General features: G+C 34.9%; 3 protein-coding genes across 5 annotated transcripts in view; all 3 read left to right on the forward strand.

The window, feature by feature from the left end:
* LOC118742685 (G protein alpha o subunit) overlaps window positions 1-18,496 on the forward strand; it is a gene marked incomplete in the record, with an annotated part of 381,368 nt that overhangs the window by 124,047 nt on the left and 238,825 nt on the right.
* On the forward strand, window positions 433-6,596 carry LOC118742674 (mediator of RNA polymerase II transcription subunit 23). Of its 3 annotated transcripts, XM_036474921.1 has the most exons (23): window positions 433-594; window positions 654-747; window positions 818-968; window positions 1,023-1,155; window positions 1,213-1,380; window positions 1,439-1,864; window positions 1,913-1,954; window positions 2,015-2,101; window positions 2,179-2,280; window positions 2,346-2,446; window positions 2,507-2,755; window positions 2,819-2,946; window positions 3,024-3,192; window positions 3,253-3,428; window positions 3,492-3,804; window positions 3,863-4,186; window positions 4,270-4,493; window positions 4,580-4,662; window positions 4,722-4,869; window positions 4,927-5,371; window positions 5,453-5,665; window positions 5,729-5,869; window positions 5,951-6,596. In XM_036474921.1, exons 1-23 carry the CDS (start codon window positions 556-558, stop codon window positions 6,438-6,440), a joined length of 4,446 nt encoding a protein of 1,481 aa, XP_036330814.1. In that variant the 5' UTR covers window positions 433-555; the 3' UTR covers window positions 6,441-6,596. The 3 variants fall into 3 exon arrangements, with proteins under 3 accessions (XP_036330814.1, XP_036330813.1, XP_036330815.1); XM_036474920.1 differs by having other exon boundaries at window positions 1,439-1,954; XM_036474922.1 differs by lacking the exons at window positions 433-594; window positions 654-747 and having other exon boundaries at window positions 893-963; window positions 1,439-1,954.
* The window catches only part of LOC118742689, an 8,760-nt gene continuing 683 nt past the window's right edge, over window positions 10,420-18,496 (forward strand). Inside the window, exon 1 of the mRNA XM_036474946.1 lies at window positions 10,420-10,663. Within this exon, the coding sequence (XP_036330839.1) occupies window positions 10,461-10,663 (203 nt within the window). The 5' untranslated portion in view covers window positions 10,420-10,460. The remainder of the gene's footprint in view (window positions 10,664-18,496) is intronic.

The following is an 18,496-nucleotide window of genomic DNA, read 5'->3' on the forward strand; positions in this document are numbered from 1 at the left end:
AATATTTCTTCTTTTGTTCCGTGGAACAATTATGTACATATATTAGTAAATCTTTGATTTCACAGTTAATTGTTCATACGACAGTACCGTTTCAACGGTACGCTTTAACATTTTCATTAATTTGCAATATTAATTTTATTTATGTTAACATCTATTACATTACATATGTAATTATTATTTTATATTATCATCTTCACTTGGTTTAAAATTTTTTATGTTATTTTTAATGAAGCGACTTCATTTTATGTATATTAATCAAATATTTGCTTTTAACAAGAAAACTCGACAGGTCAGCAAGACCATATTCGTCGAGGAGCCATTTTGACCCGGGTTCTCCTTTGTATTAAAAGCCTACAGTAAACTTGGAAGAAAGGTTTTTTGAGTTCTAAAGTTTCTTGTTGAAACCTGGCAATACTACGCGCGTGACAACAAATCAGTTGTTTGGTTTTCAACAGCTGTTTACTTTCATGTAGCCGGTTTTCAGTGCGCTTTTTTATTGTTTTGTCCAATATAAAATAATATATTTATTTCAACCAAAATTTTGATAAATTAAAAATGGATACAGAAATATTAGAAGCAGTTAATAGCTTCCTGGTAGGTACACTAAACTCTGATTAAAGTTACTTCTACAACTGTGTTTACATATTTCGTAGAAAGTGGAACCGATTGAGGAGGCGTTCCTGAGCGTTATTGTCTACAAACCGAACGGCGAGGAGGAGAAGTCCTGTTCATTTACTGAAACCATTTGTAAGTACCCAGCTGAAAAACGACTACTATCTTTGCTGAATCATGACATTGAATCTTTTTATTTGCATAGTGCGTAAATTCGAGGAGGTGCCTCAGGACAACAAAGAGGGTTTGGTGCGGCAATATTTGCAACGTGCGGCAACTGCAACAAACATTTCGCGTCTGCGTGTGCTAATGAATACACTGGGTAAATTAGCGGAGGCACATGCTATAACGGCAAGGTGACAGTGGTAAACTCAATTTCCTCAGATTTTAATAATTCCTATCCTATACAGAATGCTATGCGATAAGATTTTGCTATGCGACAGACTCGTTTATGAGAACGCAAATTTTTGGATTGAGAGCTTCAAAATAATTAAACGCGTCTTATCGCTAGTAGATTACAAAGGAGTGCGTGAAATAATGAAGGTATGAAGATAGATTATATCTTATCCTACCTTAAATTATTTACCAAATTTATTGCAGATGTGTCGTGATAAAGCCCAAACATTTCCCGTTAACATAAACGTCAGTTTTTTACCACAACTACAGGCGCTGAAAGATACATTAAACTACATATTTGATCGTAATAATTGTCTACTGCCAGGCTATTTTATTGCCAATGAAATAATGAAGCCACCACCATATCACTGGGTAGTTATCATTAAATATTTTGTTAGCAGTAACTGAAAACGACTTTCAAAACTTCCAGACAATTAACAAAATGATGACTGATTTCATGGAGGAGTTTCGCAGGACCGCGCAAATGGTGTCAATCATAGGGCACTCACATATGTTACCTATTGTTGAGTGTTTCGGTTATGCCGATCATATGATGAACTCATGGAAATTAGATCCGAATACTTTACGCTTCGTTTTCAAAGGCAATCTTCCTTATGACTCAGATTTGCTAGAAGAGCAAACAAAACTTTTGCGTTATGTGCTTGATCAGCCCTATTCCAAGGAGATGGTCTCCGTTATGATGAGTTTGCAGAAGCAACAAAAGCAACGTTGCAATGCGCTCGAGGAACAGTTGGTTAATTTGATCATATCTGCCATGGAAATGACCGAGAGCAATGACTCTATGATGGGTAGTAGCTTCAATGTTTATGAAGAGCAAACCTCCATGAACGAATGGGTATGGCTACACTTATCGTCACAGCTGATATACTTTGTTCTCTTTCAGTTCGTAAGTTTTTCACACATAGTGACTGCATTGTATGAAAAGGTAAATACCATTGCATTTGAATGAGGTTCTGGCTTTAAATTTTTTTATTAACGTTTTTAGCTCTCCAAGAAGGAATTGCGAAAGGGACGCGATCAGCTGATGTGGATACTATTGCAGTTTATATCTGGTAGCATACAAAAGAATCCAGTATGTAGTACTAAAAAAATTACAAAAAAAGGATATATCATTAACTCTCATTACATATTCATATGACTCGTTAATAGATAGCTAATTTTCTACCAACATTCAAGCTGTTTGACTTGCTTTATCCTGAGCAGGAACCACTAAAATTACCAGATTGCACAAAATCCTCATTATTGCGACAGGTAATTTCTTATAAAAAACATAAATCATTTTCGAATAGAAATTGTTAACAGCGTTCTATTCGCAGATGGCGCCCATTTGTATTTGGATACACCTGATGAAAAAGGCTAGACTGGAGAATATGAATATTAATAGACCATTGCCAATTGCATTAAAAAATCATCACGAGTACGTTTGATTTCCAGACTTCTTTAGTTTACGTCAATTAAATGTTTTATTTGCCTACAGTTTTCTACAGCACCTTGTTATGCCAAATACAATGATGTCTATGAGTTTGGGCAACGATTTCCGTATTATACTCATATGTAATGCATATTCAACAAATCAAGAGTATTTTTCACGTCCAATGAATATACTTACCGAAGCGTTAAATGGAAATGCTAAAACTGCAGCTGGCGGGCAACTACCCTCAGCACCGTTCTCTATGGTTGTTTTAGACAGCTTAACTGTACACAGTAAAATGTCGCTAATACATAGGTAATGCAAGAACATACTTTTTTCGAAATTAGCAGCGTAATTATTATGATTGATGTTTCACAGCTTTTTTACGCAAATGATTAAACAAGCGCAGGCCAAAAGCTCAATACCTGCACCAGCTTTAGTAGAAACCTATGCCCGACTGCTCGTTTACACCGAAATCGAATCGCTGGGCATTAAAGGATTCTTGCGTAAGTTATTCGGAAGAAATCAAATCATTCTTAATATATATATATATAATTTATTGCTTTTTCATTAACTTTTTTAGAGCAATTGCTGCCCGCTGTTTTCAAGCACCAGGCCTGGGGCATACTACATACGCTGCTGGAAATGTTCTTATATCGTTTACATCACATACCAACACAATATCGCCTTCAGCTGCTTTCCCACTGTACGGTCGTTTCGCCGCAAACCAATAAAATGCAATTGAATTTGTGGTGAGTACGAACGAATATTGAGAAATGAAGTGTCTTTTTTATTTCATAATCCTTCCTTAGTTTCGAATCGACAGCTTTGCGTCTAATCACTGGACTAGGCTCAGTAGAAATGCAGCCACAAATGTCTCGCTATTTTAGCGAAAAACCACCTGGTTCTGTCGCATCGAGCGAGAGTGAGGAACTGAATCGTGTGCTGATACTAACGCTGGCACGTTCAATGCACATGACTGGACTCGGTGGGTATTTCTTTTTTTAAAAACCTTTAAACATTTGATAATTTCCGCTTTTTCTTATCATAGGCGACGAACTGCAGCCTTGGTGTAAAGAGCTACTCAATATTATAATGCAAAATACACCGCATTCATGGGCGTCGCACTCACTGGCTTGCTTTCCGCCTGCTTTAAATGAGTTTTTTGTACAAAATAATCATCCTTTGGAGAATAAACAGTTGCTTAAAAAATCCGTCGAGGAAGAATATCGTAACTGGACATCGATGTCAAATGACAACGACATTATGAATCATTTTATACGGCCCAGCACAAATCCACTTTTCCTTTGTTTACTTTTCAAAATGATTTGGGAAACGGAGAATGTCAGTCCAGTGGCGTATAAGTACGTACACGTAATATAAAAGTTTTTTTGCATTCAATTTCACAAATTTGTTTTGTAGAATTTTAGAGGGCATTAGCGCCCGCGCACTTTCAGCACATTTGCGCAAGCTATGCGACTATTTAGTTGGCGAGGTGGCCAATAGCAATGGCAAAGATTTCATACATAAATGTGTCGATACCATTAATAACATGATTTGGAAATATAATATTGTTACAATTGACCGCGTTGTACTTTGTTTGGCCTTGCGCACCCAGGAGGGCAATGAAGCACAGGTTTGCTTCCTTATTATACAATTGCTCCTACTTAAAACATCAGAATTACGCAACCGTATACAGGAGTTTTGCAAAGAGAATCATCCTGATCATTGGAAGCAAAATAATTGGTTGAGTTATTAAAGCATATACACATCTCAACAAAAAAAGAAGAAAATATATACAAATTTGTCTTTTGTTTAAAACTATTCAGGCACGAAAAGCACTTATCATTTCATCAGAAATATCCTGAGAAATTTGCACCTGATGAATCGGCATCACATCCTCCATTGCCTGTTTATTTCTCAAATGTATGTCTGCGGTTTTTGCCAGTGCTGGATATTGTCGTACATCGCTTCATTGAATTGCCCATACAGCATGTGCATCAAATCTGTGAAGTCATATTGGATCATTTGAGCGTTCTGTATAAATTTCATGGTACTTTAAATTTATATAAAATATGTTTTCGCACGCATAGCTACTATTGATTAAATCTTTTCCGAATTTCAACTTTTCTTGCATAGATCGACCTATTACCTATTTGTACAACACATTGCATTTCTACGAGCGCATTTTACGTGAGCGTCCTTCGCTTAAAAAGAAATTGGTAAGCTTCTGCAAGAAGGAAAATAAAAATTCGGTTCGTATAAATATCGTACTTTACAGGTGAGCGCCATAACCGGTGCCTTCTGCGACATACGGCCACCAAATTGGTGTGTTAGTGAACCATATAAAATGTTTTTGCAAAATCAAGAATTGCTTTGGAATCCTGAACTCAATTACTATATAAACTTAGTGCGACGTCTTTCAGATAGTAAGTTTGATATTATTTATTGATTGCAAAAATTTACTTTTAAGTCTTTTACTATAGCAATAACGGGCAAAAATCTCTTCTTCAACACCGACTGGCGCTTCAATGAATTCCCCAATGCGCCAGCACATGCACTCTATGTTACATGCGTTGAACTACTCAGTTTGCCTATAGCGCCCTCAATTGTAGCAAATAATGTGGTGGATGTTATTGTAAAGGGTTATTCATTGATACCACAAAAAGAGATACATAATTACATCAATGCTGTGGGCATAATACTCGCTGCTCTGCCAGAGACACATTGGAGTGTAATCTATGATCGCTTGCAGGAGGCATTAAATTCGCCAAAAATGGTGAAATGGACTTATCGTTTTACGGCCTTTGAACTTTTCAATTTCAAGACTGTTTGTGAATCAATGATTGAGAAGAGCTATGTATTAATACTGGCAGTGGCGCACTCTATTTTCCATCATATGGGTGGTTTTAAGTTGGCCTCAATGACGAAGTTAGTGCTTAATTCATTTATTTTTTGCTATTATACAAATTTAATATATTTACATATGTATGTATTGGTTCGTTTATTTAGATATCTTGCTGAGAAACTGAAACCCTGTGTGCGCACCGAGCAACAGCTTGTTTTCTTGTGCCATGTATTTGGACCCTTTTTGCAGCGTATCGACTTGGAGAAGCCCAACACTGTCGCTGGTATTGCAATAATGATATATGAAATGCTTGATGTGGTCGATAAGGCGCATGGACAAGCCCCGCTCGAATACATAGACGCGATTTGTGATTTCCTGTATGTACATATCCCCAACTTATAAAAGTTATTATGCTTTCATGTAAGTGCTTTCCTTTTCAGCTACCACATAAAGTATATTCATGTCGGCAATGTCATCAAAAATGAGTCGGAAGTAATAATTAAGCGTCTTCGACCTGCTTTGCAACTGCGCCTGCGTTTTATAACGCGCTTAAATATCGAAGACATTAACACGGATAAGAAGTAAACAATAAGCTTATACATTTTAAAAGACATTAATTTTCGTAATTCATGCAAAAAAAACGTCCTTTTTCGCCCTTTTAGCCTCAATTTGCCACTTGTACAACAGCAACAGCAACAACAGCAGCAACATCCACCACCAACTCAGCAACAGTTAGCTGCTGCCGTACAACAGCAAGCGCAGCAACAGCAGCAACTTCAACAACAACAGCAGCAAAAGGCGAATATGGTGAACGCCCAGAGCCAGCAACAGCAACAGGTGCAAATGCAGGCAGGGGGCAATGCTCAACCGCAGCAGCAGCAACAGCCCTCACAACAGCAACAGTCACAACAACACCAGCAACAGCAACAACAATCCCAACAAAATGTACCAATGGTTGCAGTGGGCAGTGGCAGTGGTGCTGCAGGAGGTGGCAACGCGCCTGGTAATCATCCACAAATGGCTAATTACAATTTAATGGCGCAGCAGCAGCAACAACAACAACACCAACAGCAGCATATGGCTGCAAATATGGGCCAGCACCAACCACAACAAATGCAATACTTTATGCAAAACATGCCACCCCGCTATTGAGTTGACGTTGGTAGTGCGCATTTGTTTGGAATTATTAAGTATTGGCTAGATATTTCGCATCGCAAACGCATGTTCGTTTATAAGAAGACTTTAAAGTGTGTGTGTTTTTATATATATTAAGAAATAAAATATTTTATATGTATACGCTAAAATATATTTTAATTTTGAGTATTATTCCAATATTTTTGTTTGTTTGGTTTTTCTTGAGAGCGGCTAGACTTATTTGACTATTTTTAGTTTTTAATAATTCGCAGTCACTCAAATAGGGTTTTTTATACGCAGAAAAATTGCCGGAAAAAAGGAAAATTTTGGAAAAACTGGAAGGACTTTTTTAAAAACAGGTTTTATTTCTAAAGAAAGACCATAACTCACGAATATATATTCATATATATAACTAGATGTGCCAGTAACTAAGGTTTTATTTTTATTTTTTTAGAGTCCCTAAGATTTTTTCAAACTTATCACGTCGAGTAACCCACTGGGAAAATAGTTAAGCATATTACGAGGTAAATTCCAGCTTACATAACGCGGCCACGACTTTGTTAAAGTAATGCTTGATTTCCACTAGGCATTAAATGGCAAAAATGACAAAAATGACAAATGATAACGTCGGGCATTAAAAAATAATCGTATCATTACATTTAAAAAATAGACATACAGTTTATTTCCACATGCCATTTTTTTTAAATGGCATAAATACATTCCTTGTCATTTCATTGTCAAGTGGAAATTCGGCATAAGGGATATTCGGCAGGGAAGTGGTAAGGACCGCCGTATTAAGAGTAAGGTGCTGGTAAGGCATGTGTGTATAGGGCCCGACACAATGGTATAAGATCCTATATTGTAAGGTTTTGACTATTTACATATTTATTTTTTTCTGAATATAAACTTATTACTTACATATACTTAATAAATATATTTATACTTATACTTAAGTAAGTATACTTAAGTGCATTAGAACTACAATAAATGCGGCAGTGCGTTCTCGAAAATTTATGCATATCTGCCTATAATTATGTATAACGAAAGATTGACAATGCATTACTATCACTCGCAAATCCCATGGAATATACAAGTTTTTGGTTCATTCATTTTTTTTCATGAGTTCATGATTTTTTTTTAAGTTCGCCAGCATTTTAAAATCATATAAATCTTTAAATGAAAAAAATCATGGTACAATAAAAACAGGTACAAGCAAGGTGTAATTGTCAACTCAGGTCGGCTCTCTTTTAAGGTACTATTATGCCAAAAAATATAAACAAATGATTCGAAATGCATAAACATTTTTTTCAATTTGACTTTATAGGATGGTTCTTCTGAGAGCAATGTCAAATTCAATCACACTTTGCTGAATACATTTTGATTGTACCATGATTATTGCCCATGGTACAATAATTACAGGTAGCGCATATTCCGATCTGCCTTATTTGAAAAACATCATTGTTGCTCACTATGTTTTTATCATGGTTCTAGCTTCCTATTTTTTTATCATGGACTATATAAAACATATATAGTCGGCCGATTTGATGTAGTGGTAAGCAGTGCGCGCCTTGACTCATCAGCACCTGGGTTCAAGCCCTGGTCAAAGCAACATCGCAAAAAATATAGAAAAAGGTTTTCTTCTTAACAGCGGTCGTCCCTCGGCAAGCAATGGCAAACCTCCGAGTGTATTTCTGCCATGAAAAACAGCTTCTCATAAAAATACAATCGCCGTTCGGAGTCGGCGTAAAACTGTAGGTCCCTCCGCTAACATATTTGTAAGCGCCAATCTATTATTATTACTATTATATAAAACAATATAAACATATTATTCACTCTGTACTCAGTTTCATTCAAACTTGATTAACTGAATTTCCGTTTCAAAAACGAGTTTTTAACTTTACCAGCATTGCGTCTACCTAAAAATAATTCGTTGATTTGTGAACAAAAAATGTGATAGGCGTGCAAACCTCCGGTATTGTCTTTTAACTCCATCGAGCATGGTAAATAGCTCACGATATTTTTATAGCGTTTTTTATAAATAATTATTTTTTACCCAACGGAAATGTATCGCAAAATTTGGCATAAACCTTTACACCAAAGAAAAATTGTGAGTAACTGAAGATAGATAGACGAGATCTAAAAGACAGTGGACGTTTTCCAACCATTCAAAAACGCCAAAAAAACTGAATTTCCAACATTTACATTTTCCAAGTTGGTGCCATCGGGGAAAAAGAGTACAACTATTTTTTTTTTCTGAAAAAAACAAGTGAAGATTTAGATAGCTAACAATTAACATTGATTATTGAAGACATATAATTATCAAATTAACTTCAAGTTATTCTCGAGCCAATCATTGAATCCGAATTAGCGGAGAGCAGGTTGGACGCATATACTAGCTGAAATCACAGAGCACTTTTCCACAATCTACAAGAGCGAGACGCTGCTGTTTCTTCTTAAAACAGCATAACTGATCCTATCGACGATACTGTGTGAAAGCCAAAAACCTTCACAAACCAACTGATTGATGCTTATCAGTGTAGTTTCAGACGACTTTCGCAGCTAATCAAATTCTGGAAAAGAGGCTTAGATAAACCAATCGACGTCCGACATCTTTTCGTCGATTTTAAAGCCGATTTTAATACCACGAAGAGAAGCTGTCTCTGCGATGCCATCTCGCCTTGGTATCTTGATATACTCGCTAAACAAAACTAAAACGGCTATGGTAAGTAACAATTGGAAATGCCAAGTGAAGCCAAGTCCTTCTCCACTTGGTCTTTCCATCGCAGTGGAGGCCTCCCTCTTCTGTTACCACCAGCGGGTTTTGAGAGCTGGATTGTCGGTTTCCATACAAACGACATGGGCAAGCCAGCGGAGCCGCTGTATCTTGATTCGCTTCCCTATGTACATGTCGAGCTTTGAGCTGCTCAGAGTATTCCGTCAACTCTAGAGGCTTTGTGACTCCAATCATCCTTGGCCAATTGGAAGAGGAACGTGAGCATATTTTAAATATGGGTTCTTCGCAAACGTGCCACTGGCGCCGACATTCAAACGGGCCGAGAACCTGATCTCCATATATGAAATGCACTCTAGAAGTCTGCTACCAGATTCCCATCTTAACATTTGCAATAATCAACCGCGGCCTTGAAATCATTTAATTGCTGTAAGTACCCGCATCTCTAGCTCTCTACATTGAAGTCTTTCTTTCCTCTTTTTTCTGATACCACTCAACTGAGGCTAAGCACGATTCGAGGTTCACATTACCACTCAGAAGGGGAAAAAATACCGATTCCTGGTTCGGCCCAAATTCAACAAATTTTCTTTTGAAATGCGGCTGCCCCAAGGCGTGCGCCTTGATGTGGTCACACAAAGCGGAGGGACCTACAATTTTTCGCCGACTCCGAATGGCGATTGTATTTTTGTGAGAATTTGGTTATCATGGCAGAATACACTCGTAGGTTTTCCATTGGCTGCCAATGGGGCGACCGCTATTAAAAAAAATATGTATATATCGTCGATGTTTTTGCAAAACCGCCCATCGACCAGTTGCCAAACCGCCTAAATCGCCGTTGTGGCAAAAATGAGATTTGGTAACCCTGAAATTAAAATCGTTAAATCGTTATTAAAACAACAGATTTGTAGAATAAAAGCTAGAAAAAATACCGCCTATCAAGGCAGTACCTTCAAAGAATAAACCGTTTATTCGCTCTTCTGTAAAATTTGAGTGCCGTAAGATAGGCGGTTTTGCAAAAACATCGACGATATATTTTTTTAAGTGTGTGGTACACTGGGCCAGAACACAGGCCCTGCGGAATGGTAGCGCGCATTGCTAACCTTTACATATGTACATTAGGGCTGTTCAGGATGTAGTGAAAATGTCTTGGAATTGCATTTGCAAGCTTTATGCTTTCTGTCATGGCAGCTTTGTGCATTTTATTGTTGTGGATTTACAAATGTAACGAATATGCAATTGCAAGGGCATATGCAAAAGATCCTGAACAGCCCTATTATTTTAAAAAACTTATTTTTCAGTGGAAGCAGATGTCTTTATTCAGTAAAATGATTTACTATCAGCAGCCATTCGTTGATCACCTGGTATACACATGGCTCCAGCCGTTGCCCTTTCCAACCATTCTAAAGGTGGTTTTCAGTTTCATCTTGGCAATACTAATATTACTGCCCATAATTTATCCAGCTGTGATATTTATTTGGTCATACACTGAAGTGCAGTACATACTGAAGAAGTAAGTTTTCGAATTGAACAATATTAATAACATTTCCATACATTTAGATCATTGCCTTCTTTCCTTTCGGTCCTTTCAAATTGTCTTTTATGTAAGTAGGGACGTCGGAAAACATGGATGCATCGGAAATATCGATGTTTTGCTTCGATGCATCGAAAATTTTCCTCTTGACGTTTAAATAGTCGATGTATCGATGCATCGATGGTCTTTGAATAATGACATCTCTCTAATACATTGAATCGTCATTTTTTTTTCAATTGTACAAAAAAATGACTTTGGCCAAAAATTAAAATGGCTCGAAAAAGTTCCGTTACAAACATAATTAGCTCAGTTGCTGTAATTTATTTAAAATGTTGTACATTTTTTCTCATAAAATATTTGATTGTGAAGCATTATTGAAAAATGCTAGGCAAATTGATGCATCGATTACATATGCCCATCGATGTGTCGAAAAACATCAATTTACATTTCGATACATCGAATCAAAAAAATACATTGACGTATTTTTGCCACTGACATGTATGGAACATTTTTTTTCGTACCACTAGCCTAGACAAATCAAATATTTTGATTAATCAGATAATAGTTGCGTTCCTTATCTCCCAGAAATAGTCCGAAGTAATCAGATTTTGTCCAAAAAGCGTTTCTTAACTTGAAAACGACAGCAGAAATGAGAGAGAAACTGTGACTCTCCTCAGTCCGAAGTAGTAGATTTAGTCAGAAGAATTTTTGCTGGCAAAATCTTGAAAAGTGTCAAACTCAACTGAATTTAAATTAATGGAAATTAAAGAATATACGAAAAGTGAGAATAATCTAAAAACTAAAAAAAAGAATTGAAAATGGAAGAAGGCAAAAAATAATTGATATAGCCAGTGTTATTGTGCTTGTGCTTGTGCTTGTGTGAATGTGTTTTTAACGGACTTCCAAAAAAGGAGGAGGTTATCAGTTCGTCGGAATATTTTTTTTTTTATGTATGTTACCGCATAACTTTGGACCACGTCAACCGATTTCGATAATTCTTTTTGCATCGGAAAGGTAGTGTCTCAGCGGTGGTCCCATATTAATCTGGTTAAGATCCGATCAGCGGATATATATATATATATTTTTTTTTTATATGGGAGTTGAAGTCGGTTTTTTTTTGCTAAAAATTACTAGTTTTCCATACATTTCTATTCTTATTTGACATTAGTTTTGTTGTTGCCATTCTTTGGACTAAAAATTTGATTTTTGTATTCCTTAACTTTTAGCTGTTATTCTTTTTTGGTGAGCACATTTTGCCTACGCTCTTGCATGTTGAAACTTTTAAGATTTTAGTCAGAAAAGATAAGGAATGGTTATTACTGTCTACTAAAAAAAAAAAAAATTAATTGATATCTGAATAACTTTGTTCATTTCTATTTTAATATTGCTATTGACGTTTGTATCACGATTGTTTATTAGGAAAAATGCAAAAAGCAACAAAGTCTAAGCGGGAGAAGTTATAGCAGCTATTTCGGGGATCAACACATCTCCTCATCAGACTTCTTTTACTAGACTTCAGCAGGGATCTAACCCGCATCATCAATGTGCAAACTCAGAAGCGCTAACCACAGAGCTATGCACATCCCCTTTGTTCATTTCTTTCGAGTTTGCTTTCAATCCAAATGCATATATTTTTATATTCCCCGCAAACATATTCTGAACGTTCAGCATATCGCTAGCTTAGAGTGAAAGTCCAGTTTTTATAAAAACTCATATTTTGATACAGGAGGCTAGAGTAGTTAAAAATGCATTGTTTCGAAAAGGATAAAGATACTTGTTTTATTTGTTCTCGTTTATATTTAATGAATGGAAAATTTTCTAAAAGTATGTTCACATTATCGTAATTTACGGCTCATTTGTAATTTATAAGCAAATCATGCTGAAATCAAGTAATATTGCTTTATAAAGTCTGTCAATAAATTAAACAGAAATTAGATAATTTATCATAAATCCAAGAACCAAATAAAGAAAAAAGATTTTCATTTACTTTAGCCCACACTGTTGAGGAAATTTAAAAAAATGCCTAAAGGAATGCAATTATTTTCTTTTTTCGTACGTGTACGTGCTAATCACATATCAATAGAAATTATGAAAGAAAATGTGAACGTTCTTGATTTATGTGAAGTAATTCGATTGAAACAAAGTAATTTATGCTGTAATGTGAACATAGTTTAAGTCCAAAAGAAGCACTGAAAATCCGTAAAGGCCAAAATAGTACAAAATGTTTTATTCAAAGTTTTGCAAAATGCTTGAAGAAAATGAATATAAGTAGTTTCCTCTTCTGTAAAATCTTTAAAATGAGACTCAGCAACCTTTCAGTCTAAGCTAGCGATACATAAGTCCGAAAGGAGTGCTCTGTAATACAAAGTCTCTATGTAATAAATATGAATTTCAAAAAATACAAAACTTTACCTCATATATGAATTCTTTAGGGGTCTTTTATGATCCAAATGACACTGTAGGGACGCTAAAATAACACCAAAAAACACCAAAGCGCGTTAATTTAAGATTGGGTCGCAGAATACAGATCTGTACACCGTTTCTCTAGATCCTGTAATTTTTCCAAGATATTTTTAGTTTAATGGCCTTATTCATAAAAAATAAAGTAGCTTTATAAAAGGTTTATAAATCGAAAAATGTATGAAAACGTCAATTTATAAAGCTCTTTAAACCTACTTTATTTTTAACCGACTTCCAAAAAAGGAGGAGGTTATCAGTTCGTCGGAATATTTTTTTTTTTTTTTTTATGTATGTTACCGCATAACTTTGGACCACGTCAACCGATTTCGATAATTCTTTTTGCATTGGAAAGGTAGTGTCTCAGAGGTGGTCCAATACTAATCTGGTTAAGATCCGATCAGCGGATCATGAGATATATATATATATTTTTTTTTATATGAGAGTTGAAGTCGGTTTTTTTTTGCTAAAAATTACTTGTTTATGAATAAGACCATAAGTTTGCATGCCGAATGAAAAAAATTTAAACTTTAGATAGAAAATGTTACTCATACGCCATGTACGAGTATGATGGAGTACGACCATGGCCGATGTGGCGTATGAGTAACATTATTTCCCGCTTTACATATCTCATACAAAAAATTATTGCACATTTTCATTCGACCATTTAAAAGTGGTTTATTTGTCCACCGATTTTCATCGCTAGTAGCTTGATTTTTTGACAAAAGGACAGACTTTAATACAAATAAATAAAATAAAAACCTTTTTAATATACCACGCTTTTGTAAATGGGCTAAAAATTAGAAAATAATATTTCTCAGTCCCATAAAATGTGTTTTGATAACTTTTGATTTTGAACTTTTAGCAAAAGTCATTATAAACAATTTATGAAATTGAAAGCATTAGATTTAATTGACAATAGTCAAACAACATAACATAGACCTAAAATTTCTGCAGCGAATGTACAAATTTGAGACCGATGTTTTCGTTATTCATATACCCGCAGACATGCATACATATATTACTTTTTATATCAATTCAAGTCTATTACATGCTTCCCACGCTTTTCATTTGCAATCTCACAAATTGTTTATAATGACTTTTGCTAAAATTTCAAAATCAAAAGTTATCAAAACAAATTCCATAGGACTGAGAAACATTATTTTTTACTTTTTAGTCCATTTGTAAAAGCGTGGTATATTAAAAAGTTTTTTTATTTTATTTATTTTCTACTTTTTAATCCTGTGTCTGTATAAAATTTTGCAACAGATATGAAAATAATTTAACTTGCAGTGAAAAGAGAACAGAAAACTATTGCGCAAATACAAATTAGTACAAATAAGATTCTTATTCGATTCCTATTTGTAAAAGTAAGTATTTGCATGGTTTTGTGCATATGCCAAAATGCAAGCGACATGTTTTGTGCTCACATATGGTATGTACATACATACATACGAGCACCAATTAATTTCATTTAAAGAAATGGCTTGACGTCCATTTCCGCTGTAGCGTATGTAGTGCATATTTTTAGGCGCAATATTTAACTACTTCAGGCAAGGCCTACCGTCGAGGTTGATGTCTAGACTTTTGTATAGGAACTTTGATTATATCTCTAATTATAGCTAAAAATGGTGTCTGGTTGATAAAAGTTGATAAAAGCGTTGTAAAATACATTTTGCCCTTGTTAATGTTTGAATTTTTTTCATGAAAATATCTTTGGAAAATGACCTCATCTGGAAAAAGGTATACAGATCAGTAATCTACGACCCAATTTAAAGTTCACGTGTTTCGACGTTTTCTTGTGTCATTTCAAAACTTTATATTTTCCTTATAGTGTTATGACTCTGCACTTTGTTACAATAAAAACAATACAAATTCGGCATTTCTATCTGAACTTTTTTTTATAAAAATTATATGAAAAATATTAAAAAATAAAATAAATATAATTTGGCAGTAACAGCTGATTTTTAAGGTACACATCGCGCATTGATTTCAATAGTGTCATTATCTAAAAAATACAAATATTGTTTAATGTTTATTATTATTATTTAAATAGAGTTCACTAACTAACAAAAACCTTAAGTGCGAATTTCAAACTTTGCAGAAAATTTAGAAAATTTCAACAAAATATTAAAACAACAAACTTTTTATTACGAATTTTTAGAAAAAATATAAATGTAGAAATGCAGCTTTATGCCCATTTAATTTTAGTTTAAGAAAATGCAAGTTTCAAATAGCTAAGAAATCGCGTCGATTTTTTATAATTTGTTTACTGACGGTGTCACGCATTTTATTCCATATGAAATATGTACACATTTTATTTTTGTATGGAAGAAAATAATACCATTCCCCAAAAAAATATATATAAATCAAAGCGAACTCCTAAAAATTTGAAACTTAAACTTTATGTCGCTAGAATTTAATGGGTTATAAAACTGCATACTAAGAATTTTTCTAAAAGTTGTAAAATTTTGTTGAATTTTTCAAATTATTCTACAAAGTTTGAAATTTGGAAATACATTTTTTTCTTACCACGTGGGCTGTATTTTTTATAAACAAATAATTAACATTAAATAATCAAAAGAAGAATAGCAAAAATGGTCAAAATATCGTGTCCGTATTATTTTTCACATGACTATATCGATAGCCTGTTCGAAAACGCCCCATCGCAGAAAACTTACGGCAATTCGCAGAAACTGAAATATTTTAGTAAATACTAAGGCGAAACTACCCAAAATTAAAATTTGGGGCAACATTTTGGAAAGAAATAAGATTTTTAGAAAATTGTGAAATAAGCGTACCTGTGTTTACCTCAGTAACCGCTTAACCGAATGCTCCCGATATAAGCTATTAGGTATTGGCCCCTATGATGAGTTGGATTCGATCTTCGACTGTGGTCGAAAGTGCTGATCGAACGAATTTTCATTTGGTATTATGACGCTCGTCATAGTATATTTTTCACCTCTGAGAAAATGAATTAAAAAAGAAAGCGAGTTTATAGAAACGTGGTAAAAATTAGTTCAACGGAGTTCTGGTTCAACGATTTGTCAGAGGATGGGAGCTTAGACAACTGGCGAGGAACAGAAAACGTTTAAGAGAGTTTAACCGCCCTATTCTTACAACACTGACAAAATTCATCGTATGACTATTGTCACAATTACTGCGTCTAAAACACAATATAAACATTGCTTCGCCATTGTCGCGTTCTCAGTAGGTCATAACAATAACAATGACAATTGTCACCATATGAGAGCTTAAAAAAAATTTCCGGTATAGCATTAGACGCAATAGTAAAGACAATAGTCAGCCGCTGAGTTTTGTCAATGGCGTGGGAATAGGGCTGTAAGTGTAGTCTTTCAAATATATTTTGATATACAATATATTTAAGAAATTTTGTGATCCAAATCTATTTAAAATAAACTAAAACTATCAACAGCGCTACGATTTTGTTCTCAGAGATCGTGCCAACAGGGTATTGGGATTTTCTTTCATAAGTAAAACCAGCCTTTCGAGCTTGTGTTTAGTGTTCACGACGTTAGAACTGCATAAAATCAATAACAATTTTTTAAAATTAGTGTCTAGCCACCAAAAAAGTAAGAAAACAAATGCAAAATCATACATTTTTCGCAATTTTCCAACACTGAAATTTACCGTTATGCGGGAAGCGGGTGTAGTTTTAGTCCGATTTGAGTAATTTTCAACAAATTGCTTTTCCTTACCAAGGTTATTAAGTGCATCGAGTTTGGTGGAAATTGATAAATCGGCTACCGAGATACACATTTGTGGTCATAAGGAGTGGCGCCACGCCAGTTATCCAAAAATTTATAATAGTCTAATTTTTTGCTCAGTGGTCATTACAATAATCGATTTTGAGTCAATTAGCTTCAGTAGTTACAGATTTATCGCAGTTTTCGTGTTTCTGTAAATTACCGTTATATGGCAGGTGGGCATGGTTATTGCCCGATTTCAAAGATTTTCAACAGATTTCTTAGCTAGACCCTGGTCAAGCCTCGTACCGAGTTAGGTAAGGATTGGTGAAGCGGCTACTGAGATACAGAATTTCATCAAAAAAATACTAAAATTTCATAATATTATTTTTTACCAGAATTCTACTCCACATAGTAATTTTCAACAATTTGCATCCAATATTTACTGAAATATAAGTTTTTGCATTTTTCGAAAATACCGTTGTATGGGAAGTGTCCGATTTCGACCATTTTCAGTACCAACCAATTTTTGCTCGAGTTATCGTGTACACGGACAGACGGACGGACGGATGGAATGTATACATTTTTCCATATCTATCTCGATTCGTTTTGGCTGTTACAAACAACCGTTATGCGAACAAAGTTAATATACCCTTGTGCAGAAGTGCGCTCAGGTATAAAAAAACGGGTATAATTTTTCTACGGCATTTCTAAGATTTCGCTAAGATTTAACATTTGAGTAATCTGCTAAAAAATTATTTTTATCAAATTTTAGAGAAGTGTACCTCGCCCATTTTCAGTAATGGCTAAATAAATCATTCCAAACTTTGTGCACGCCAAAAAAATTTTAAATCGAACAATAGCCACACCCTCTTTCTATATAATGACTCATATAACTCAGAAATGTGCAAATAAGATACATTTTTATGCACGTGCGCCGTGTAAAGGAAGGTCGGTTCCGGCCGAACTTACGACTTCTTGGTTTTTTTCTGGTAAAGCTTCTACGAACTTCAGAACGAAAGCACAATCAAAGAAAAAATAGTCCCCTTTCAGACACGTCAAGTCTTGAAAGCAATTTTTTCTCTTTTTTTTTGTGTTTTCTATTTGCTTCCAGACGTGTTGAAGCAAAGAGACAAGAAAACTTGAAACGAATTGACGGTACGGAGGTTTCTATACTCTTCCCCTATCTTCCACCTCCCTCGCCATGGAACGAGCAGGCTTGAAAGGAAGACCTGACGTGTCTGAAAGCCGACATAATGAAGCGGAAATACGGTCAGTGTCCAATGTACACTGTGAACATCTTGCTCTAGTATAATATTCATAACTATTTTGATGCACAATTTTTTGCATTAATTATTTATGTAAATATATGTAGATCCTTCTATAACATAAACCATATAAATCAAAATATCACACTTGTTCACAAAAATTCAAACAATTTTCATCAAAATATCAAAATTTTTATTCAGAATTTCTAGAAAATTTTCGAGTATGCAGTAGCCCGTTCAATTATTAGTAAGGCACTCGGCACATTACGCGCCTAATCAAAGTAGAGTAATCGTTTCATCATACCGAAACGAATGCATGACGACTCGACTTCTGCACACTTGCACGCCCTGCATAAGTCACCAGCTAATAAACACTTTTT

This window comes from Rhagoletis pomonella, unplaced genomic scaffold, assembly GCF_013731165.1.
Source record: "Rhagoletis pomonella isolate Grant_MI unplaced genomic scaffold, Rhpom_1.0 Rhpom_scaffold_00007, whole genome shotgun sequence".
Classification (NCBI taxonomy): domain Eukaryota; kingdom Metazoa; phylum Arthropoda; class Insecta; order Diptera; family Tephritidae; genus Rhagoletis; species Rhagoletis pomonella.

What these genes read in the sequence shown, in the direction of transcription:
- LOC118742674 (XM_036474920.1), top strand. Translation starts at nt 556, where the DNA reads ATGGATACAGAAATATTAGAAGCAGTTAATAGCTTCCTG. An exon ending in GTAGCATACAAAAGAATCCA is followed by an intron (nt 2,102 to 2,178) that starts GTATGTAGTACT and finishes ACTCGTTAATAG; the next exon opens with ATAGCTAATTTTCTACCAAC. An exon ending in AAAATGTCGCTAATACATAG is followed by an intron (nt 2,756 to 2,818) that starts GTAATGCAAGAA and finishes GATGTTTCACAG; the next exon opens with CTTTTTTACGCAAATGATTA.